The sequence below is a fragment of the Corylus avellana genome, chromosome ca4, assembly GCF_901000735.1.
Source record: "Corylus avellana chromosome ca4, CavTom2PMs-1.0".
In the NCBI taxonomy this organism is placed as follows: Eukaryota; Viridiplantae; Streptophyta; class Magnoliopsida; order Fagales; family Betulaceae; genus Corylus; species Corylus avellana.
This window is the reverse complement of record NC_081544.1, coordinates 29304509-29328115: the sequence shown is the minus strand read 5'-3', so window position 1 is coordinate 29328115 and position 23607 is coordinate 29304509. Positions and strand designations below refer to the sequence as shown.

General features: G+C 36.7%; 3 protein-coding genes across 3 annotated transcripts; 2 read left to right on the top strand and 1 right to left on the bottom strand.

The window, feature by feature from the left end:
- Positions 1-581: 581 nt before the first annotated feature.
- LOC132179697 (uncharacterized) lies at positions 582-1504 on the top strand. Its single transcript, XM_059592456.1, has one exon. The coding sequence runs from the start codon at positions 589-591 to the stop codon at positions 1312-1314; it is 726 nt and encodes a 241-aa protein (XP_059448439.1). The 5' UTR covers positions 582-588; the 3' UTR covers positions 1315-1504.
- A 691-nt stretch (positions 1505-2195) lies between these two features.
- LOC132179696 (probable UDP-N-acetylglucosamine--peptide N-acetylglucosaminyltransferase SEC) lies at positions 2196-15810 on the bottom strand. The gene is made up of 28 exons (XM_059592454.1): positions 15454-15810; positions 14184-14329; positions 13923-14021; positions 13782-13832; positions 12959-13075; positions 12822-12878; positions 12225-12344; positions 11587-11649; positions 11413-11491; positions 9693-9802; positions 9527-9580; positions 9359-9426; positions 9139-9241; positions 8827-9029; positions 8618-8714; positions 6485-6556; positions 6300-6376; positions 6020-6136; positions 5857-5941; positions 5583-5750; positions 5196-5306; positions 5024-5110; positions 4799-4926; positions 4623-4705; positions 4391-4496; positions 4070-4216; positions 3420-3540; positions 2196-2546 (listed from the first exon to the last, which is right to left on the bottom strand). The coding sequence occupies exons 1-28, from the start codon at positions 15617-15619 to the stop codon at positions 2433-2435; spliced, it is 2949 nt and encodes a 982-aa protein (XP_059448437.1). The 5' UTR covers positions 15620-15810; the 3' UTR covers positions 2196-2432.
- Positions 15811-19315: 3505 nt separating this feature from the next.
- LOC132179423 (small ribosomal subunit protein eS8) lies at positions 19316-22530 on the top strand. Its single transcript, XM_059592152.1, has 5 exons — positions 19316-19424; positions 19522-19594; positions 20399-20729; positions 21959-22131; positions 22215-22530. The coding sequence occupies exons 1-5, from the start codon at positions 19421-19423 to the stop codon at positions 22297-22299; spliced, it is 666 nt and encodes a 221-aa protein (XP_059448135.1). The 5' UTR covers positions 19316-19420; the 3' UTR covers positions 22300-22530.
- Positions 22531-23607: the final 1077 nt, after the last annotated feature.

Below are 23607 nucleotides of genomic sequence, written 5' to 3'. Positions count from 1 at the left end.
TTAACTCGGATGGAGATTCACTGTTAAAAAAAACTAGCAATTTAAACCGATAATGTAAGAAACTCTATATGACACTTATTTTTACCCAAATAAGTGACAAAACAGAACTAGATTTATTTGAAAATCTTGAACAAATGAGTCCCGTATTGAGCTGACAATTGCTGTCAACAAATCCGGCCACTTGACTCATGCGTATCTCGAACCTTCTCTATGATGTCCCTCAAAGTTTTACCTTTTTGTTGTTTGTTTGTTTTATTCTGTTTTTACAAATGTGTCGAAAGATAATTAGAATTTAAAAGCATGGGCTATTTAGTCCTGTATTTGTTAGATGAGAAGAGCAAATGCAAACGCCGATTGACAAGTCGCCGTCGACTCAGAGCCCCATTTTCAGAAAGAAAGTGGTGGTAACTTGGCAGCTTGCCACCATGCATGCAATGCAGTCATCAATGTGGCACATCCATGCGTGTCACTTCCTCTACGGCTCTACCATTCAGTGTTCACAAATGCGTAAAAGACAAAACCCAATCAATCACTCTTGCAACAGGCACAGGCACCAAAACAATACCCGAGGCGATAAGGATCCGCAAAATGCCGCCTCTGACAGAGACGGTAAACAACCCCACACCGCTCTGGAGTCCCACAAAGAGAGAATCCCATCAGAGTTTCTCTCGTCGATTTCCGCTATCTTACGAATACGCGGCACGCCGTTTGCGTTGCTCCTTTGTTATGCGTGTCCAAAAACAGTGTCACTCCCCCACTCTTTCTCTCATTTATATAACACCGGCCCGCCACCATTTTCCATCCACATCCACAGCAAACACGCAAATAACGCATACATCGATCAAATATATTAAAAGAATAAAAAGGGAAGGGTTACCTGAAGAGCCGATCGAGATGGCGATGATAAGGTCACTGGCAGTGAAATTGACGACGGTCACCCTCTTCTCCCTCGTCTTTCTCTCAGCGTACGGTTATGACGGGATGGTGGGAGGGAGGACGGAGGTAAAAGACGTGAAGACGAACGAGGAGGTGCAAGAGCTGGGGAGGTTCTCGGTGCATGAGTACAACCGGAGCCTGTGGCACCGAGGCAACGGCGACGGCGGCCGGGAGCTGACGTTTGTGGAGGTGGTGGAGGCGCAGAGTCAGGTGGTGTCGGGGATCAAATACTACCTGAAAATATCGGCCACGCAGAATGGGGCGACGAAGATCTTCGAGTCCGTGGTGGTTGTGAAGCCCTGGGTTCACTCCAAAGAGCTGCTCAACTTTGGGCCATCCACGTCCAGTGAACGAAAAATTGTTCCTATTAGGTTCTAAAGTTTGGGTTGGAATGGTCTCTCACTTGGTGTGGTGTAGTCTTTGACTCTTTTCTGATGTTTTTTTTTTTTTTTTTTAAGGTGGTGTGGTGTAAGCGTGTGTAATTTATGTTTTGCACATGTAATCAGCATTAATAAATGCATAATAAAGGTTTCTTCAAACAAACAAAAATGCATAATAAAGGTGGTTTAAACTTTAAAGTGGTTAGTATTAAAGGATTTGCTTTTGTGCCGAAGGAAACTCTGAAATGGACGTAAAGTTTGTGATGAATATAATTCAGGTCGCCTGAGAAGGTGGGAGTGTGGGCTTTAAAAGCCGATTCGTCTAAAGAATAACATGCCTATCCTTGAGACAACTAAAAATATATAACTCTAATCCTAATAATAATTCATAATCCTAATATGATTTCATATAACAATGAGATAATAGCTTCTTATATTTACATTACTCACGTTGTAAACTCTTCCCGTGCAGGTGCAGCACATGCTTCTCACATTCGTGAGTCACATAACAATCCTTCCTTCCCCCTTTAAACCCTTGTCCTTAAGAGTAACGTGAGACACGGATGCCTCTAATACTAACCGTTAAGCGCTCATGTAATTGAACGTGTAATGGGCATGATATGAGTAATGAAAATTGGAAACTCTGTCAGAATAGGGCGATAGGATTATTCAAGAAATCCTATCACCCCTTGCTCCCTAAGACCCTAACTCACCCCTTGCTCTGAACTTTTCACTTTGGTCAGTTCGGTGAGACGAGCACGACAAATGTCAGTTCAGTTGCATCACATCCAATCTTGATGCACTGTACCTATGCACCTAATAGCCCTCTGAAGGAAACGTGATAAGCGTCCATTGTCAAAGAATAGCACTGCAAAAGAGTAGGATAAATGCATGATACCATCATCATATTTCATAAACTCAATAAGGTTTAGACCACCTGAACAAAAACATCTGATCCTCTTTTGTTAGTGAAAGCCAAGAATGAACATCACCATCAAGATACCACTTGGAAGATGCAACACATCTCAGCTGACAATTGGACAACCGACAGTAACCTAGAAGAATCACAAATGTACTCTTTGCTTTATATACAATCCCGTCTCCCAATCTCGGCTCCTATCTATCATAAGGAAATTCTACATCATTCTCTGCTACTTTAAACGGTTGAGGATGTTGCCCAGAGCAGTACAGATTCCACATCTTGAAATAGGCTCGCTCCAGATTCCTAACCTGATTTTAAAAAATAAAAATAAATAAAAAATTGCATTGAAGTTAGCTCACTAGCATCCATAACTCAAGCATAATAAAAACAAGTAAAATACAATAAGTAAATGATAAGAGCGTGTTCGCTGTCCTCTTCAAAACGTGTTTTCGCTTTTTAAATTCTGAAAACACTTTCCAGGCGTTGTTATCCAAACAAGTTTTCAGAAGTGGCCCCACAAAAATACTTTTCTATCTTTCGTTTTCAAAACAAATAACGCAACATTTTTTACAAGACAAAACACAGCACACATTTTTTACAATGCACACACTTAGTTTTTCAAAAAACAGGTGAAAAAAGACCTTTGAAAACATCGTTTAGTCTTTCATGCAAGCCAGCCCTCTGTCAATGGGTGTAGCTCACAGCCACCCCCTCATCCCTGATTTTATTTATTAGTTTTTAAAAAAGAGTATAATTGTAAATTTCTACTGTATCAAAAAACAAGTGATTGAATCTGTGTATAAAATAGGATGAAAGGATCAATTTAATAATGGGGACAAACTCAAGGAGCTAAATAAAGCGATTAAAAGGCATTGGAACTCAGGTGGTGATTCAATAATTTTTCCTTTTTGTTTTCTTTCTTTATGTTTTGAAAAATTATTTTCAATATTACATCCAGACACTCCAGTTTTTTTCTTTTATAAATATTTTTCAAACATACTTACCCAAACAAATTTTCAGATGGGGACCCCACAAAACACTTTCTAATATGCTTTTGAGTAGCTAATGTAGTGCAAGATATTCTAGACATGAAGATTTCAAAACGAAATATTGTTTTTACAAATAGTAATATGAAGGAAAAAAAAAACACTAATATTAAATAATGGTACTAATAAACTCACCCAGCGTGCTGTGTCAAACAGAGGGCAAGTCAAACGAGCTGCCTTGAGTCTGTTAGTGAGCTCCTGGAGCTTTGGGCGATTTAGCGCAAGTGAGACTGCCTTCTCTTCATATTCTTTCATGCTTTTGAATATTTTGGTGGGGATGAAAAGAAACGAGCCAGCAATTGAGAAAAGAAAAAGAAAAAAAGAGCAATAAGCAACTTTTACTTTTGAACAATGCCAAACAAAAGATGCACAGCACATTCCAGTATAGCACTGCCAGCCCAAGCCCATCAGCTGAAAACTACCACAAGGCATGCCAGTCAACCACATGCCTCAAAAAACCAGCCTTTCAAAGATGCACTTTTTTTTGTATCTCGTTACTATTAGATTCCGAAGTATCCAAGGCATTAACCAACAGCAGCTAAAATTTCATTTCCCTCCTTGCATACAATGAATAAAAAAGTCCCACGAAGACCCTCCATAAAGAAAGCATGTGAGATGAAAAGACTACAAATCCAATTCTCAACCTCAGAAGGGAGAGAGATGATGGTCACAAGGATATGGACCCTATGCTATTATTACTAATCAGATAAAAAAGAAAGAAAGAGATGCACCTTATTCTGATCACATCTACATTTTATGTTAAAGAACATAAAATAATTACCTACCTGCTAACAATCATCTCCTTTCCAACACCAGTGGCCAGACACAGTGAACCAGCAACCCTGGTCGCCATTTTCTCAAGGGGAAGGGTCACCATAGGAAGACCAGCCCATAGAACATCAGTGCCTGTTGTATGTGCATTGCATAATGGTCTACACAGAACAAAACCCAAATATCATTGCCATCAGCTGGATCTCAAAGATCTAATTGTGCATTAAGGTAATAAAACAAGATGACAGAAAAAAAGAGAGAGAAAGAGAGAGAGGGAGAGAGCGCATTGCCCATCAGCCAATTCAAGAGAAAACGACAAGTTTATAGAATTATACGTGTCGAGGAACAGATCTGCCAGAGAACTGCGTCTGATATGTTCCTGTTTCATGGCAACATCTGTGAAAATAATCTGATCTGGTTGTACACCCCGTTGAGCCGCATCTAGACATACCAAAATGAGTTAAAATAAGAGTGAATGTATTCCATGCATGTTTGCATGCATGGGTTAGTAGTAATAAATTAAAAGGAATAACAATTTCTAGACATTTAGAAAAATACAACACATACAGGCCCGAAGTCTCATTTCGCCAGCAGCTGGGAATCTGAGAAGCCAAAGTGCACTATTGGGGACACGAATGAGAATGTTGCACCTATATTGGACGAAGAAAAGATAACTGAGTATGTTTCCTAATTGTATTAGCACCAATACATCACCTAACTACAACAAACTCATCCTAAATTACCAAGTATTGAAAATGTCAGGATCCATCTTGTACAGCTGATTGAAACATGCAAAGATAAATTTGTCCTCTGGTAAGCCATAATCTGATCTCTTTGTTTGGCAGTTAGGATCCAGTACATCACGATTTTTCTAACAAATGCGACACAAAAAGAAGAATCTAAGATATACTATGGATTGGAAATAATATGCAGATAAAAGAGAGAAACAAAAAGTAACTATGACTGACCTGCTTATAATCATTTACAAAGTAACAATGAGGAAGGTGAACAAGCTTTTCTGAGTAAATATGGGAAAAAAGAGAAGGTGATACAAACTGCAAAGGTGGAAGCCAGAGTGAGAACTTAAACAGAAAGAAATTGAAGTATGAAGTAGAATAAAAAACTTAAAGAGTCTCCAACCTCATCAGTGACCAGATAATGAATATAATTAGCCCCTGTGGTTCCAGGGAATCCCATGTAAGAAATCTGAATAGGAGCAGGCTGCATGGCAAATATTTCATTTCTTGCCCCCTGCAGAATTAAAATACAGAAGTTTCAGAAAATTCCAAGATAGAGAGGGATCTGAATCAATTAAAGAAGACAGAAATAACAGATAATGCAAACTGTTGTAAACAAAATAAAACACATGTTCAAAAAATGAGGTGCAACAGAACATCTTGAGCCTAATTTCAGTTTTTTTTTTTTTTTAAGAAAAGACAGTTTCTTATCTATCAAAGGAAACAGGATCAAAGTAATTAACTTTTAAATATTTTATACATTAAGTTACCAAATATCAAAAGGTGATACCTTAGTATAGCCATTAAGATTGACAAGGATTTGTATTTTATCCTCATTAATCAGCCTGGCAATCATATCAGATGACATGGATGACACATCTATGAAGTGCTCTGCTTCTGACTGAATACGCTGCCTCCATTCTGTGCCATCATTTGGGCTTAATGCATAGCAGAACACCTGCAACATAAACATATTTCTTAATCCCAATGTGGCATAAAAAATGAACTGAAAAGGTTTAATCAGAAAATTAGATTGAAATCAGAGAAAGACCAAATTTGCAAACCTCAACATTTCCTTTGTCATGCATGCCGAATACTGAGCCCATGAGGTGAGACAGAGGATGGTTGCCAAAGTCGCTACTCACATATCTGAAACCCAGAGTAATAATATATAAGATCATGTGGGGGGGGGGAGAGAGAGAGAGAGAGATGAATCTCAAAACATACCCAACCCTTAGGCGTCCACTCCTACCCTCACCCTTTATGGATAAGGGTGCAGGATAGTTAAAGGGAGGAAGTGTATAGCGGGATGCAATGATAGAGCAGTGTGCTGCATATTTACGGCTAAAAAAGAAATAAGACAATTAGCATATAACAAAATACAAGTCGTTTTTCCCTTTTAATGTGCATGCAGACTTTAAAAAGAGCAGGTAAAAAATACGTAATTACCACAATATTAGCCAGTAACTATATAAGCTTTTAAATCCAAAAGGGCTATCTAACTTACCTGATTTCCAGTGCAAGCATTGGATCAATGGGATAGGCTATCGCATGGAAAGGTTGCACACTCGGAATAACTGACATCTGAAAAGAAAGGTTTAATACAATCAGAATTTTAATTCCAGCCAATGAATCAACTCAAAGGACAAAACAGTACAACACAAAATAACATGGAAAAGGAAAAAAGGCAACCTTTATCTGTCTCTGGAGTATCCCTTCTACTTCCATAAATTTGCTCTCACGGTCCTCCCAGTCACAAACACACTGCACAAAACAGTAATTAACAAACCTTTGAACGAGGCACCTTACATAGCAGAAATAAATTTCACTCATATGTTGAAACTGAATTCTATTATCCACAAGGTAGATTTCAAATTCTAGTAAAGACTGTATATCCAATTAAGATTCTCCCAATGTGAAGATACAAATCCGCATCTCCATGTTTCTATTACTTAATGCTTCATAAGGGAGCTTCGTGCCTATAAATTGAAATTTTCAGGTGTACAAAAAATATCATGAATTATCACTATAAACCAAGTCAAAAATCAACAAGACTTTACATTCACACGTCATACTCCTGAAATCAATGTAAAAATATCCAAAGAAGCTTGCATTGAACAATAATTATATTCTGAAGGATTGATGGGCAGCAATCCATCAAATCCCCACTATTTTTTTGATTTGGCACTGGGTATCCAGAGCTTCGCTCCGATTAATCCCGGGGGTGTACAGGCCCTCGAGAAGGAGTGTCCTGCAAATGCACCTCGGTTAATTCAAGAAATCCCCACTATTACATGCATTTGAAGATAGAAGCACCAAATTCCCTTAAGATATGCCATTCTACTATTTCCTCACAGTTTTTGAAAATGTTAAATACAGAAATATTCACACTTAATCTACGAATGCGGGAACAAAGAATAATAACAAAAAGAGGAGCCCCAACTCCTCAAGTTTGTCAAGCACAAAGAATTAAATTGCATTTGCAAGGCTAAGATCCATGGGCAAAAAACATGGATTACATTAAACTATATTAATGTGTATATTGCAAACCCTTGCAGCTGCCCAAACCACAAACTGTGCCTCTTGCAGCAAGATTTTTGATTCTATACTTGCATTACTCATGCATAGTTCTATACATTTATGAAATTTGTGTGCATTACCCATAAATTCAGTCATTATTTGTAATAGGCAATCAATACTTGACAGCTTGCCCCTCGTCTAGTGTGTAAGTCTCCGGAAACACATCAAGACACCAGATTTGATGCATAAATAAATTAGCTTCATACCTTAAGGTAGCAAGCAATTCTGAGTCACAACCATATGCCTTGATTGTTTTACACCAGAAATGCCCTTTTCTACTCAAAGCAAACATAAAGTGCTTGTGGCAATTTGTTATTGAGCAGTCCTAACACCTTTTTATCTGTCTCCTTTAGAATCTATTTTTAATCCTCACTATGACCTGCTTACTGAGACAGATGAAAATGGTATTTTTCAGTTGCAAGATCCTTAATGTTTGCCTAATTGGGGTTTAGATATTACTTTTGTGATCCTTAATCATTTCAAAAGGGCAGCAACATACCATTTTTATGATTTATTTCTATTAAGAAGCATACACAAATAATTGAGAATTGTACTTTTCTCATCCCTTAGACATAATGAGAATTCTAGTTTCAATTACTAAAGTAAATGTGGCATGCAAGGAGTAGATTCATTGCAACACTTATAAAAATTTAGAGATTTATCTTAAAAGAGTATGGCCTTCATTAAGAACAAAATTTTCCAATATGGATGTCTACAACGATAAATAAAAATATTTTTGAAACTGCTATTAACAGATTGTAAAATTCCAACCTATGATGATTTGCCCTAAGATGAATCACTGATCTACATCCCATATACAAGGGATTGCACTCAGACTGCTTCCCCCATGTAACATTCTTATATATCAAACAATTTGCTCTAGTATATACCTCTTTTTCTTTTTCTTTTTCTTTTTTTTTTTTTCATTTTTGTGTACTTCTATTCAGCTACTTATGTGCATTGATACTTTACTACGTAATAGGTATTGAAGCAATTTGTCCTTCCCTGCCCCTCCTTCCCCCAACCCCTCTGGGCACAAAGCATCATACTTCCAACTTGAGCAATGACACGATATTTCATATCAATGACTTGCAAGGCAAAATCCCATCTCTTTGGGCATGTTGCACCTGCAATATTTAATATTCCAACTAAAGATGACTTGCGATCATGATTGACAATGATGAGTTGATCGCACTAAAGGAGCCAAGCTGACCTTGTGATATAACACTTTATATTTCTACATACCTGTAACGTGTGAAGAAGGTTACAAGTTGCTTCCGGAAAGTCAGGGCGTAGAACTAGTGCTTGCTTGTAGCTTTTTAAAGCTGCTTCAACATGTCCACTGTGAAGTTTTAAAATCAGAACTTTAAGCCATGTAGCATAAATATAAGCCGACACAATTATATACTCAACAAAATGGCTCCATAGCTCCTCCAATAATCGCTATGATGTACCTGTCCTTGTAAGCTGAAGCTAGATTTGCATGAGCTTCGGCCATAGCAGGCCGGATGTTGATAGCCCGTACATAGTCTTGAATGGCTTCATTAACTCTTCCAATCTCCTTGTATGTGTTCCCACGATTGACTAGTCCATCAGCAGCCAAAGGATCAATCCTGAGGACTTCATTGTAGCAAGAGATGGCATCCGCATAATTACCCTGTGCTTGAGAAGAAGCAAATAAAACCAGGATAATGAATATCTGAATACAGATGCTGGGGAACAGAGCATCTCCACCACAGAGAGAGAGCAAGAAGAGATGCCGCTACCTGCTGTTTATATATTATTGCTAAATTGTTGAAAGGAGCAGAAAGTCCGGTTGTTACGGACAGTGTTGCTTTATAACAGGAAGCAGCAGCACTCAGCATGTTCCTAAATGTGATCAGAGAGTTGTCCATTAGGACAGCTTATATGCTTGTCACATCTAACAAAGAACTCAAAAGAACCTCAAGTTAATTATCAGATTTCAACAACATATGTGCAACCTACCACTCCATATATATATTGCCAAGATTAGTGAGTGCTTGAGGATGGTTAACTTGCAGGGAAAGACATTGCTTCAGAAAACAACAAAAGTATGATGAGCATCATATGAGGAGAAGCATGGAATGAAACTAGCAAAAAGCAAACCAGGAAAGGAGGATAGAATGAACCTACACGATAGCATTGAATTGCTTCTTCAACTCTTCCAGAATCTTTTAAAGCATTACCCTTATAAAATAACAAAAAAAGAAACACCAGTCTAAATTAAGAGAAGGTGGAAGTAAAAAGTACCAATTCACTGTAAAGAATCCAGAATGGTAAAGACAACAAAATGACCAACCAAATTATTGTATGCCTCCAAGAATTCTGAGTCAAGAGAAATGGCTTGCTTGTAATGGAAAATTGCCATTTCCAGGCTGCCTTGCTCGTAATATATACTGGCCAAATTGGCTGCTCCATGTGTTTTAATGCAATGAATCATCAGTTAAAACTAAGTTAAAGCCATGCAATGGAAAAGAAAAGCTTAAATTTCTATGATTAAGGTAATTTCACATAACAATGTATATGGATATACAGGACTAAATAATAGACACCATTATATACAACGTGAATGAATCAGTATCAAGATATCGACTAAAGCTAAATATATTGGATGTTTGGAAAAGATATGAACTTCAACAATGTTCTCTCATGCCCTTCACTATGTCATTTCCAATCAAATAATGTACTTTACCCAGGATCAACCTTTCTCAAACACAGCAAGAATGAACTAAAATTAACCCAAAAGAATCACTAAAGGCAAGCAGTTTACATCCTATAACCACACATCAGCAAGCTAATCTGGCATATTTCAACAACTACCTATAGCTGCACCGTACAAAAGTTGATGGGCAGCCATTGCACAGCTAGAGAAGAAACATCCTCTTTTTCAAAAGAGGATGACCTTTCCAATCCTCCCTTTTTTCTCCTTTCCAACCCCAAACCATTTCTCATATCCTTTTGAAATATTTAACCCTAGATTTTCTTTCACAACTTTTTGATGGGGTTATGCATCAAGGTGATGCCCTTAAGGGAGAAAATCAGCCCAGCCTTATCTTCCACAAGAAGTCCAGTTTCAAGCTGAGCTTTTGATGTGGACAGAGGCACTAAACTAGAAGTTAATGATTTTTATGTGAGAGCAATCTGTAGGTAGTCTTTGACTGGAGCTGTATTATGGAAAGCCTTTTTCAGATGGTATAGCTAGAGCAGAGAGGGAAAACTTGTCTTTATGAAAAGCTAAACTCAATGTACTAGCTAGAATTTGAAGGGGCGGAAAATCAACAAATATGCAGCCATTGGATATTTGGAAGACATGAGAGTTGCAGTGACTCATTACTTTGTACCACCAGCTATTCATAAGTGGTACAAGGAAGTTATTCGTAGAAGAGTAAACCAACAAATTTTATACCTAGGCAATGAGATTTGGAATTCATAGAATGAAGATGCGAAGGTTATATGTACTCGACATGGATTGAATCCTAATATTTCTTCAGGTTTGGCAGCAAGTAGACTTCACACCATGACCATGTAATTCAATTTGCATACGAAATGGAAGAAGAGTTTAAAAGGAAGGCCTTAATGAGAGCTCTGGCAAGTAAAATTAGGAGTGAGAAAACAATTGTAGACGCTAGATTGGTGGAAAGCTTGTATTCCTAGAGTTAGATTACTGTTGACTTTACTATTCAAACACATTGTTCCCGCCCAGGAACAGGTTCAAGATTCTCTGTTTTCTTCCTTTCAATTCCAAACCATATCCTTTTCTCATACCCTTTTGAAACAGTTAACCCTAAATTTTTCCCAAGCTTTTGATGCAATAAACCTCCGAAACCTACCTAGAAAACTCTAACTTGTTGCTGCCAGGAAATTTCCAGCTTTTTTCTAAAACCATAACCCACCACCCATTATTAGGTACGAGAGCTATAAACTGAAAAGTACAAAGGATGTCCTACTTCAAAAACATAACTGTACAGTGAAAAAACTCAGAAGTACTCATACATATGTAGAAGCTTTGGAAGACTCACCATAGGCCATAACATAGTCTGGTCGCACCTGAAGAGCACGCTGGTAACATACAATAGCCTCTTGAGGCATTCCCAGAGCCTGGAAAAGGCAAAAGAAATATCTTGTTTTTCTCCAACTACCTGACCGAGCATTTTCAGCTACCCGACCGTATTAGCACAATACAATTAGCTTACCTTATACACATTGCCGAGATTCAAGTAGGCATCAGAAAATGTTGGTTTGAGCTTTATAGCTTCCTGCAAATGAAAAGATGAATTAACAAGCTAAAGAGATTGGTTTATTACTTATCAAAAAAAAAAAACAAGCTAAAAAAGTAAACCGTAGAGTGAGGTACCATCCAAACATAAAATACCAATAAAATACCATGAGAAGTGAGGACACAAAATGAATGCCTACCAATGCATACATGCATACACAGATATAATAAATACAAGTCTATAATCAATTTGCTTACTTATATAAGTGCCTATGAATCCTCCAAGGTGTAACGGATGCTGGAAAGATATATCAAACTTGTACGGGTGCTTTGAATACATGAACATTAAATATAAATCCTGAAAAGAAATCAGGCAACAGATCCACTAGCAGCCTGATAAAAATGTCTAGGATGGGATTCATCCTATATAAGTTGGAAGGGTTATTGGTGCTTGATATTTGGGACTGCTTCTCTAGTCGTTACCTTAAATATATGGGCATACATGTGTGCCATCATACGTACATGCACATGCACAGACACACAAATGCATGCACATGCGCATAAAAAGACACCCACACAGACAAAGCATGATTAAAAGAGACATGGATCACTTACCTTGTAATATTGCAGAGCCCTGTTAAGATCACCAGCTTCCATGAACAGGCCAGCAAGATTGGACCATGCAATTGCAAAATTTGGTTGGATTCGAAGAGCCTCAACATAGCAATTGTATGCCTACACAACACATAACCAATGACTTAAAACAATCTCAGCATGCCCTACCTAGGACAACATTCTCCCTTGCCATTTAGCAACCAAATAACAAATGAAACAACTTAATCTCACATGCCTATATACAGAAGAAACTTATAAGGATAAGAATATGACAAGGAAAACTCCCCAATGGGCTTAGAGAAACAACTCGATGTCTCCCTCATGCTAATGAGGCTTCCACAGAAAAAATAGTTCACAAGTCAATAGTCATGGTCAAGTTACAACGCATTTTGCTTTGTGGTTGCTGTGTCAAACATTTCATGCTATTTCACACCAAAAAAAATATGTCTCCTTGTTAGATGGTCAATAATCATTTACAGAAGTTATGCAGTGTTCAGATCAATGCAAACAACCACAGCACACCAATTAAGCTGCATCAAACAGATCATTTTTGATGAGAGAGAGAGAGAGAATAATGTTAAGCTGTCAATTTCCTACCTCTTGCACTAAACCTTGAGCTTTCATCAAATTCCCAAGGTTACTGTGTGCATCAACCTACACCAATGAACAGAGATTTCACAATATCTCATAGAGTCCAGTAGATTATAATAAATTTAAATTGAGATGGAACCTACCAAACGAGGGTTTAACGCAAGAGCCTGACGACAACATTGGGCTGCCTCATTGAATCTTCCTTTCCGCATGTATGCACTTGCTAAGTTTGACCATGCATCAGCAAAATTGGGCCGAAGCTGAAAGACAAGAATTTAAACCAAATGACAACCTACTCAGGACAAAGATCCCTGATCAGTTTAAGAAGGTTGAAAATCAACACAATAAACTTAAAATGTAATAAAATAGCCATAGAAATCATGATAAAGTGGGGCAAGGAAAAGAGCAGTCCAATTGGCGGTAAACCTAGAAAGGTAGCATCAAATAGAGTTCAAACACCACGAAACTGAATATACAGATTAATTGTCTGTGTGGGAAAAAAAAAATATTTGAACCAAACCAGCAGAACTCCAACGGAACAGGCTACCTTTTGGTTTGAGAAAGCTATTCAACAAAAAGACAATTGGAATAAAAAATAAATAAAGTTACCACGATTGCCAGTCTGTGCATAAATAATCACTGTTTACAGACTAAACATGTTTTAAAAAGAAAAAAGCTAAACAATCAAATCAACAATACTTTGTGTAATGATGGTCCAAATGTGGTCACTTATGAATTTGAACCTCAATTTGAACTGCAGCGGATGTGATATAATGAATAGCAATCACTACATTTATCTTGTTTTCATTGCTTGAGAAAGGTTATAACCCAAGTGTAATATCTGATAAGAACATGCAGGGAAAGAATAATAGAATATACAAATGACAAATTAGCAATCCCACATGCTTTCAAACAGTAAAGATTAAAGAAGTGGAGTACTGGGTGACAGGTACAGCTTTAACAAACCTCAATAGCAATCAAATAGTAGCGGATTGCAAAATCAATATTTCCTTTCTCCTGTTACAAGAAAACACAAGTATCATTCATTAGACCTTCATAGCCTAAATACTTGAAGAGTGGCAACCATCTAAGATGCGTAAAGTATACCTTCCATGCATTTGCCATATTTCCATAGCACTCGGCAAAGCGGGGATCAATTCGAAGAGCTTCCTCATTTTTTGCAATGCACATATCAAAATCATGCAACTAAAAAAGAATTAAGGCAGAGATATTAGGATCAGAGGCATAAAACACACTATTAGCCCTTACTCTTCATAAAACACTTACAACATCATCTAGGGCACCAAAGAAGGAATGATTATACAATATAAGATAGTTAAGAGTGAGATTGAAATTTTTTCTAACAACCTGATAATGGATTGCACCCAACAGAAGAAGATTGTCAGTACGCTGTGGGTTTCTCTCATAAACAGCATTGCTGTTTTCCAATGCCTGCTTAAAATTTCCAGCTTTGTACATCTGATGAGCAAGGGCCATGAGCATGCCTTCATCAACTGCAGTAGAATGAAAAACAAAACGAAAAAACTTCAGCAAAACTTGAACATCAATGCAATTCAGAAGAGGGGGTGGGGACCTTGGAGAAAACAGAAACATGAAAATAATCAATACATCCTCAGATACACATTGAGGGCATAAAAGACACATCACATTGAGTGGAATCTAAAATGAACTATCTATTAACATTGCTCTTTTATGCCCACAATTGACGGTGATTTTTTAGGATGTCTCAAGTCCACTGGGAAATTCCCTTCTTCAATTATTCCAGTCACATCAATTGGCTTTTCAATGAATGGACTGAAGAGCAAATCACATGCAGAGATTCTAAAACTACAATAGCAAAAAACTCTTAAGAAAATCAGGCAGAATTTAAATCTTGTATATTTTAACACCAATTGGTTGAGATTGAAGGTTAGTTGATTCAATTCAAGTTGACTGCATGCTTTAAGCTGTATCCCTCTATTCTACAAATGGAATTGATCGAGTACAAACGTGAAAAGTTAGAAGAATGGTTCTATGCATTGAACGTAAACATCAAACAATTCAAATCTTCTCCATACAGAATCACTATTATAATTTGGAAACTCTTCAGATCTAGATTCAATATCAAAATAGGGCCAAAATCAACCCAAAAAGGCTAAAACCATTCAAAGGAATAAAGCGTTTCACATTATATGAGTAAAAGTGAATCATTACTCAGCGATAATGGCAGACCAATTTTCCCACTACCAAAAAACAAAACCAAAAAGCAGTCCACGAAAAGAAAGAACCAATCAAACAAATTAAGCTCTCAGGCTCTTAAACCACTAATTTTCTCAAACCTTCAGAGAAACAAATCAAAATCAGGATCGCTGTCTGGGAGACTTACTGAGGAAAATAATTATTTTCTGGAAACTTTTTGCAATAAAAATTTTCTCACGAGACAACCAGAAACAAAAAGCAGATTATGAAATAATATATAAATCGCAGCCAATTACTTAATTATGAAACGATTAAAACAAACACAGAATAACTAAACCTCGTCCTAAACATCAAGCGAACAACTTGATCCCAACCCTAATTTTATAAGATTAAATATTAAAAATCCAAATCAAAATTCAAGAAAGTAGACATAAATTACCTTCATGTGAGTCCACGGCCTGAGAGCGCTTGAGGTTGGCCGCAGAAGAAGAAGAAGAAGAAGCAGCAGCAGCTGCGAACGACTCATCGCGGGGCTCCGGTTTGTACGGAGTCAATTGGAGCTGTTGATGGAGATGCTGCCGCGGATCGCCCTGCAGCGAGAGCATTGTTGCGCTTCGGATCAAAGGAAAATCTGGTGGAAGTGGGTCACGTGACCGTCAATGGAGCGAAGATTTCCTCGCGAAGGAAGAGGAAGAGGAAGAGGGTTTTTTTCTCGAGAAAATTCTCTCTGCCCCTTTTTTTTCTCCTTCCAAGTGTCAAGAGAGTTTTTGAGAATCCCCCTCTTCTACGTCTGTCTAGTTGTGTCTCTCTCTGTGTTACTGTTACTAAAGGGGACTTCTGGGACCCTAATTGTCTTGGTTCTTAATCAAGTTTTCTCTTCTACTACGCACAAAGTGTAAGTAACTCGGAAAGTGTCCAACTAGACAATAACACGTGGGATTACAGGAAATTTATATTTTTTTAGGGGTATTATAATAACATCTTTGGCTACGTGGTGGGCGCCTGTTGGAGTTGTTTGTGATTTTAGACCGGGTTGTATGGAATTGGTAATCACGCCTCCCCTGTTTTTGCCAAAAGCACACGCGGCTACGCGACACGTGGTCGAAAAAAGGTACACGGAAGGTGATGGTTGGTAGAGGTTAAAAGATTTTGATAACATGAATGATTCTATGAACTGATATTCTTCTAATGGAAATTATGAATAGGCCGATTTGATAGATTTTGGCTATGTTTGGCAATGGAACGGAAAGAGAAAGTAGAACAGTATTGTAGCAGATTTGATTGATATGAGATAAAAAAGTATGAATGTTTTGTATAAAAAAAATAAAATTTTTTTGTTTTATTGTGATTTTTTTATTTAAATAATAATAAAAAGTAATTAATATAATGTTAAAAATAATAATGTTTAAGTTAATTTTGAGAATAATTTTTTGAATTTTTTTGTCTGACCCGGTCCGGCCCTTTGCCAAACACAACCGAAGGCTCAGGTCCACAAATTTAAGTGACTTTTTTATATTTACATATTCATTAAATAATTTTAATTTTAATTTGTAGTTTATATATTTTTTTAAACGTTTTGCCTTTTGCACTTAATCTTTTACAACTAACATATAGAATTCATCTTTGCTGCATAGAATTTAGTTTCAACGAATAATATATTTTGTGTTCTGCATATAATTCCCTTTGTAGCTCATAATCCCTTTGGTTTAAACTTGCTTGTGTTTTGAATTCTCATAAACCCTTTGATGGCAAGTGTGGGCTCGTGTGTTTTTGTGCCCCTGATATTGGTGAGAAATTGAAAATTATGATCACAGTGTTGTTGGTAAGAGGAAGGGAGTTAGGATCTCTTTGAGAGATTTATAAGTGCATTTAACACTTAAAAAGTTCGTTCGAAACAAAAAAAAAATATTCATTTGGTAAAAAATTAAGGGTCTAAAGAGCTTAAAAATAGTCAAAACATATTTTTGGCAAAAATGTTTTTTAAGTTAAAAGCTATATTTATCGAACGCAATCTCAAATATGCTTTTAACGTTCCAATGGGTATAAGTCTTAGGGTAACCCTTACAGAAGACAACATTCTCAAATGTTTGTCTACGCTTCTACCGTTGCGGTATAATTGATCATATTCAACCCCATTGCTACAAGCTTAAGACTAGGAATCTTTAAAGACAAAGTACCCCTCCTATTATGGGATCAATATTGGGACACTTGTTTACATTATAAAATGTATGCAATGTTTCTGAAATGGGTAACCCAAGTGAGTTGATATAAGGTGTAACTTGTAGAAAAGTAAACTGTAGGATAAAAGTTTGTCGGGTATGGTTGGAACTTTTATAGGGTTGCCTAACAGTTAACAGTAATTGTTGACTTGTCATCCTTATTTTTTGGGCATCCACATTTCCAAGGAGTCTGCTATAACTGCATCTGATCGTGGGCTGTGGCTATCAAGAATGGTTGAGGGATGGTGCTGGTATATTTGGTTAAATCGTGCTCGTAGCACTTGGTGACTTCAACAGTTCAACTGTCCAACTAAACTGTTGGCATAATGGGCCACGTTTAGCTTGTGGGCCTAGCACTTGGGCTTTGAGGGTCTTAATGGATTCTAACCAATCCATTACTCAAAAATAAATAATGTAGCTTATAGGCTATAGAAGTTTAAGGTATTACAAGAGATAGAAGGAATAGGCTATAAAATATAATATTACTTAGAGCATTTTCAATGGAGGAGGCAAATTTTTATACAAAATGGTTTTTTAAAACCCACTTTATCTAGTTTAGTTAATGAATTTTTAAAGGTCTCTTACGTCCGATTAGCTATATTTTTATCTATATCATTTAAATATTATTAAAAGTGATAAAAGTTTTGAGAAAAATAAAACACGTGAGAGGAAAAATAGGAAAAGTTTTGAAAAAAAAGAGAACATGCGAGAGAAAAAAGTAGGAAAATATTTGAGAAAAAAGATAAAACAGGTGAGAGAAACAATAAAAAATAAAATGGCTCTCTTGAAAAGTGTTACTACATTTATTTATTTTTTATTTTTTTAACTCTTCAAATCAAATATCTATATTATTATTATTATTATTTTTTTGGCTAATTCAATATGAGGGTTTTTTTAAACATTTGAAGAACTATTTTATATAAAAGTAATATTTGGCTATTCCATTGAAAATTCTCTTCCATTGAGAATGCTCCTATTCATTAAGGGACAGCCATACATTTGCATTATGAATTATGATTGAATGTCATGCATACATTTGCACCCTATGACATGCATCGTTTAGCTTTCTTAAATATTTAGAGGACATTTGACAATTTATTAAATTAGTTAAGAGGAAATTTATGTCCATAGAGATATGTCTTCTTAAGTGTTTTATTTTTATTTTATAACAGCAATTTAGATTTTTTATTTTATTTTAGTACATTTTTTTATGTCATAACTGTAATAATTTATATTAATAAATTTGGTGGAATAAGAGTTACATTATAAGTCATTCTTGTGTCCATAAAAAAATGACGTGACTTTTAAAATTATTATTGAGCTTGTGATATATCACTATTGAAATATTGATTAAACGAATATTTTAAAAGTCATCTAATTTTTTAAAAAACATGAGCACTTATAAAATTATTCGTAGAATGAAGACGAAGGACACTGTTCATAAATGAGCGAAAGTACTTGAGTTGTGTTTGAAAAATTGACCAAAAAATGAAAACGAAAAATCTAATGGAAAAATCATATTGGATGCCCATAACATGAATAAGAAAGAGGGTAGTGATATATTATGTGATTTAACATATGATATTTATCATATACCAATTATATGATCGTAACATATATATTAATTAAAATTAAGGATTTAGTTTTTTCCACATAAAATAGTTGTTGCCAAAAAAATATTATAAATGAAATTATTTTTTCGGAAAATGATTTTTTTTAAAATATTTTTTAGTGTTTGGTTCGTATGAAAAATGAGCGATGACAAAAAAATGACTGGCAACTTCCGATGGTGGTATGAAGAATTCCGATGAATTGATAATGAGAAGTTAAAATTCAAAAAATAGCTTATGGTTTTTTTAAAAATTATATAGTCAAATAAAAATATTTTTGATTTAATTATTATTTGTGGTCACAAAAAATATTTTTCAAATATGTTTGCGTCGAAATGGAGCTTAATCAAATCGAATCCGTTTGCACCAGGATAGGGAAGTACACTTGGGTCGGGTCGGACACATTAAAAGAATGACGAAACTAACCTCGCTTGTCAAACTTCTTATGGGCTAGGGTTTCCGCATATAAAAGCCACCATCTCAAACAGAGGAGGAGGCGCTGGAGGTGAGCCGAAGCAGGCAGAGTCGCTAGAAGAAGCAGACCGCGTACCCTCGATCTCTCTCAGACTCTGCAATCATGGGTAATGCTATGATCCCCCAAATCTCTTTCTCTTTCTCTTCCTCCCTCGCTCGTTTGCTCGCTCGCTAATGGAGGTTTGTGGTTGTCATAAATGGCAGGTATCTCCCGTGACTCGATGCACAAGAGGCGTGCCACTGGAGGCAAGAAGAAGGCATGGAGGAAGAAGAGAAAGTAATACGACCCACCCTTTCTCTCTTATTCACTCATTTATATTATAAGCGACTCTTAACACTCTGTTTGGGTGGTCAGAAACGGCACGGGGCTTTACAATACCATTTTCCATTAACCTCCGTTATTGTCTTTCCTTTTACGCTTTCTGAGCATCCTACACAGGGCCTTCAAATTTTATCTTGTCGGTTGTCGTAGATCTGTTAGCGACGTTGTTCTCGTTTTGTCATTGAAATCTGGGTATTTCGTTATTTGGGTTTGCTTGATTCTTAAAAGCAATGAATAGTTCTTATCCAAAGACATGTTTGTGTTTTCGTTTCAATTTTCTTGCCTTAATTTGCTGCTGAAGTCTGGTTGTTTGCTTGGAACATTTAGGAGATGGTTAATTTTTACTCTGTGTTTCAGTCACAAAACTGCTCGACGTGGTTTCTTTTGTTTTGATTCCCGATGCTGAGGATTCGTGCAATTTTTATTATTTGTATATGGGGATCGATCTTCGCTCTATTTAGTGTGGTGTATCTGAGCTTGGTACCTTGGGAATTTTAGTTTGTTTGTAGTCACTGAAGATTACCCCTGGTCCTTTACGAGTCATTTTGTGATAGTGTTACATGGTTTATATTCTTACACAAAACCGAACTGGGGAAGAAAAATCCTCTTTTCCTATATCTCAAAATTAAAATAGTACCAGTGAAAATAAAGCAGTTAGGTTCCTGAATTTTGGGACAGATGAGATGTTTGATTTGGCTCTTCTTTTTTTTTTTTCTTTTTTTTTTTTCTGCTATATAACTAATTTTTCTCTTGCTGCAGGTATGAGCTTGGCCGTCAGGCTGCAAATACTAAGCTCTCAAGTAACAAGACCGTGAGGCGAATCCGTGTCAGAGGAGGCAATGTGAAATGGAGAGCGCTCAGATTGGATACTGGGAACTACTCATGGGGTAGTGAAGCTGTCTCCCACAAAACACGTATCCTGGATGTTGTTTACAATGCTTCAAACAATGAGCTTGTCAGAACGCAAACTCTGGTGAAAGGTGCCATTGTTCAGGTGGATGTTGCCCCATTCAAACAGTGGTACCTTCAGCACTATGGAGTGGACATTGGTAGGAAGAAGAAGGCAGCTGCTAAGAAGGACGTTCCTGAGGTACTACAAGTGCTTTCTTCAAAATTATTTGCTTTTTTTTTTTAGATGAATATTTATTTGATGTAAAACTGGCTGAGACTATAATGCGTAAATGTTCATTACAGAAGTTCTGATTACCAATTTGTGTTGCATTACTAACGTATTTGCAAATGCAAATGTACCGCTTGTCCTTGTCTATGCTATTATATATTTAATCAGATATTCTTTTCTGGCTCTGATTTGAAAATATTTAGTAAATTGTCGGGTAGCATATGCCAGTACATTGATGGTTTTTTCCCTTGTTTTCTTTGGACAAATTTTGCAAAGGTTCTAAAGCGACCAGATGTGATACTAAGGGGATCTTTTCCGAAAATTTGGGTGTCTTAAAATTTGGGTGGGGTGAATTAGACTATTGTGGTGGGTGAATGATGCGACTTTACTTCTAAATTTATGTTCAACACAGGCTTTTGTGATGGTAGTCATGTATGAACTATGTTGTAATTATCTTATGAATCAAACAGAATAGTACAGTGTTTTACAAATGTTGCTGAGCGACATGTCTTTACTAGCAATTACTTGCATCTACTTATACTTTGTAGTCCTTTAAGTGGAGGAAATTTGGTGGGGCAAGAAGTGTTCTCTGATTGGTTGATGTTATTGACAAGTATCACCGGATGAGTTTGTCTAATTTACTTGATCTGTCTCACGAAATGGATTCTTTAGGTCATTAGGTTGTTGGACCTATTAATCATTGCCACCTTATTCTTTGTTCTTGACAATTATGCTATTCAACAATTTACTTCTATTGGCCCACATTGGAAGGTTGTAACCTATGGTATATAAGTGACCAAATCCCTCGATTAATACTAAAGGCAACTGGGTAAAAATGGGATTTAGAGATGCCATTGCTATGGCGGATCCTCTACTCTAATATCTTGTCTTTAGTAGATGATTTAATTATAGTGTATGAATATAATCCGTTCTATTTGTTCTGAATTCAAAGCCTGCCATTTCACTGATATTGGGGTTCTTCCTTTTCTAATGCATTAATGGAGCCTTCTTTTTCAATATCTTCATTTATTGAGGTGCAATGTAACTCTAATGTTCACTTATGACCTGTACATTTCTTTGCTGTCAGATAGGTTAATTTCTCAAGCATAGTGCCATGTGATATTTTTTTTTGTCCATCTGTTTTAATAGTTTATATTATTATATTTTGAAATAACAAGTTCCATCATATCACTAAGCAGGAAGGAGAAGGAACTACAACAGAGGAAACAAAGAAGAGTAACCATGTTGTCAGGAAGCTTGAGAAGCGCCAGCAAGGCCGCAGTCTTGATCCCCATATTGAAGAGCAGTGTGGGAGTGGTAGATTGTTGGCTTGCATCTCTTCACGACCAGGCCAATGCGGTAGAGCTGATGGGTAAGTCAAAAGGTTTACTATTTTTTTGTATTCTGCTTTTTGTGTCATCTTATTTTGTTGCCTCGCCATTTTTCTCTTATCAGATACATCTTGGAAGGAAAAGAACTTGAGTTCTACATGAAGAAGCTCCAGAGGAAGAAGGGCAAGGCTTCTGGTGCTGCTGCTTAAGCAGTTTATTAGTCACGCAATCTCTGGTCTTTTTATGACTTGTTTTAGTTTGCAAACCCTTGTTCTGCCTAGATGGACCGATGTTTGTCCTTACTATTGCAACTCTCAAGATTTTGCTGGGCATGTCTAGTTGTTTCAATTTGACTATTTTGTGATCTACAAGTAAGTTTTGAGCTAAATTAGCACATGATGGGTGCTGGTTTCTTAATTTATCATTAGCTATTAGTACTATCTGATATTGTTATAGCTGTGCCCCTTGCTGCTGCGGTTCATGCTATTTAAGAATTTGCTTTTGTGATGTTTGCTTTCTTCCTGTAATAATTATAGTTCTTATTCCCTGTTGAATAGAAAACAAATCTATAACTACCAGACTTCAACCCATTTTAGTGCCTGCCTTCTATTGTATAGTTATTATTGCTTTTTAGTCAGGAAATTGTCGAGGGTTCTTCTCATTTGTGAGAGCGTTTCCAATCTTGTTGCTGTCTTAAATTCATTGAACTAGATATTTCATCTCAGCCGCCTAGTCGTTTTCACTCAATTTGGTACGAGGATGGAAAATTGAGAAGGACGTAAGAGATAGAAAGGATGGAAAAAGGGGGGAACGAAAGAAGAGATTGTTATTTGGTAGGAAAATTCACTCGTCTCTCTTATTTTCTTTCAATTCGGAAGAACGAAAAATGGTCAGCCCAGAGAGAATGTTCGTAACTTCTCATTCCTTCCAACATTGCCTCCAAGCAAAAGATGTCTATCCATCCTCCATTTCCCTCTCCCACCCTCATTCTTCTTCCCACTTATTTTCTCCTTATCAAACACAAACAAAAGTTCAAGACGTCGTTGTTTATGTGTAAGAGTTCTTTTGCTATATATATTTTCTGCCAATTAAGAAAGAGTAATGATAGAGTTTACGCCGGCGTGAAAAATTTAAAATAATAAAATAATTAAAAAAAAAAAAATTTACGCCTGGCGTGCATCACTGTTGATGCACGCCAGGCGTAAACTCTATCATCACTCATTAAGAAAATGAGGTTTGTTGGAAGACCTTTCGTAACTGCTTTCCTATGATCGACCTCGATCTTCACATTCTCCGCTGACAAGTTTGCCATTAAGATTTCCCTTCCCTTTGGGAATTGTGCTGCTCATGCCACAAAGACCCAATGCGATTAAGGTAATGTTCGGCAGTCGATGCAGCATTGTTAGTGGGTTTCCACGACACTGTTGGTTCAGCAAATTTTTGGTGGGTTTTTTCCTTGGCTATATTGCACAGATCGGTTGACGAGACCGGACAAAATCAGATACTCGGCTCACTTT

What these genes read in the sequence shown, in the direction of transcription:
- LOC132179423 (XM_059592152.1), top strand. An exon ending in GCATGGAGGAAGAAGAGAAA is followed by an intron (nt 19,595 to 20,398) that starts GTAATACGACCC and finishes CTCTTGCTGCAG; the next exon opens with GTATGAGCTTGGCCGTCAGG. An exon ending in CTAAGAAGGACGTTCCTGAG is followed by an intron (nt 20,730 to 21,958) that starts GTACTACAAGTG and finishes ATCACTAAGCAG; the next exon opens with GAAGGAGAAGGAACTACAAC.
- LOC132179696 (XM_059592454.1), bottom strand. Translation starts at nt 15,619, where the DNA reads ATGCTCTCGCTGCAGGGCGATCCGCGGCAGCATCTCCATCAACAGCTC. An exon ending in TGGGTGCAATCCATTATCAG is followed by an intron (nt 14,022 to 14,183) that starts GTTGTTAGAAAA and finishes ATTCTTTTTTAG; the next exon opens with TTGCATGATTTTGATATGTG. An exon ending in ACTATTTGATTGCTATTGAG is followed by an intron (nt 13,076 to 13,781) that starts GTTTGTTAAAGC and finishes CTTGTCTTTCAG; the next exon opens with CTTCGGCCCAATTTTGCTGA.
- LOC132179697 (XM_059592456.1), top strand. Translation starts at nt 589, where the DNA reads ATGCCGCCTCTGACAGAGACGGTAAACAACCCCACACCGCTCTGGAGT.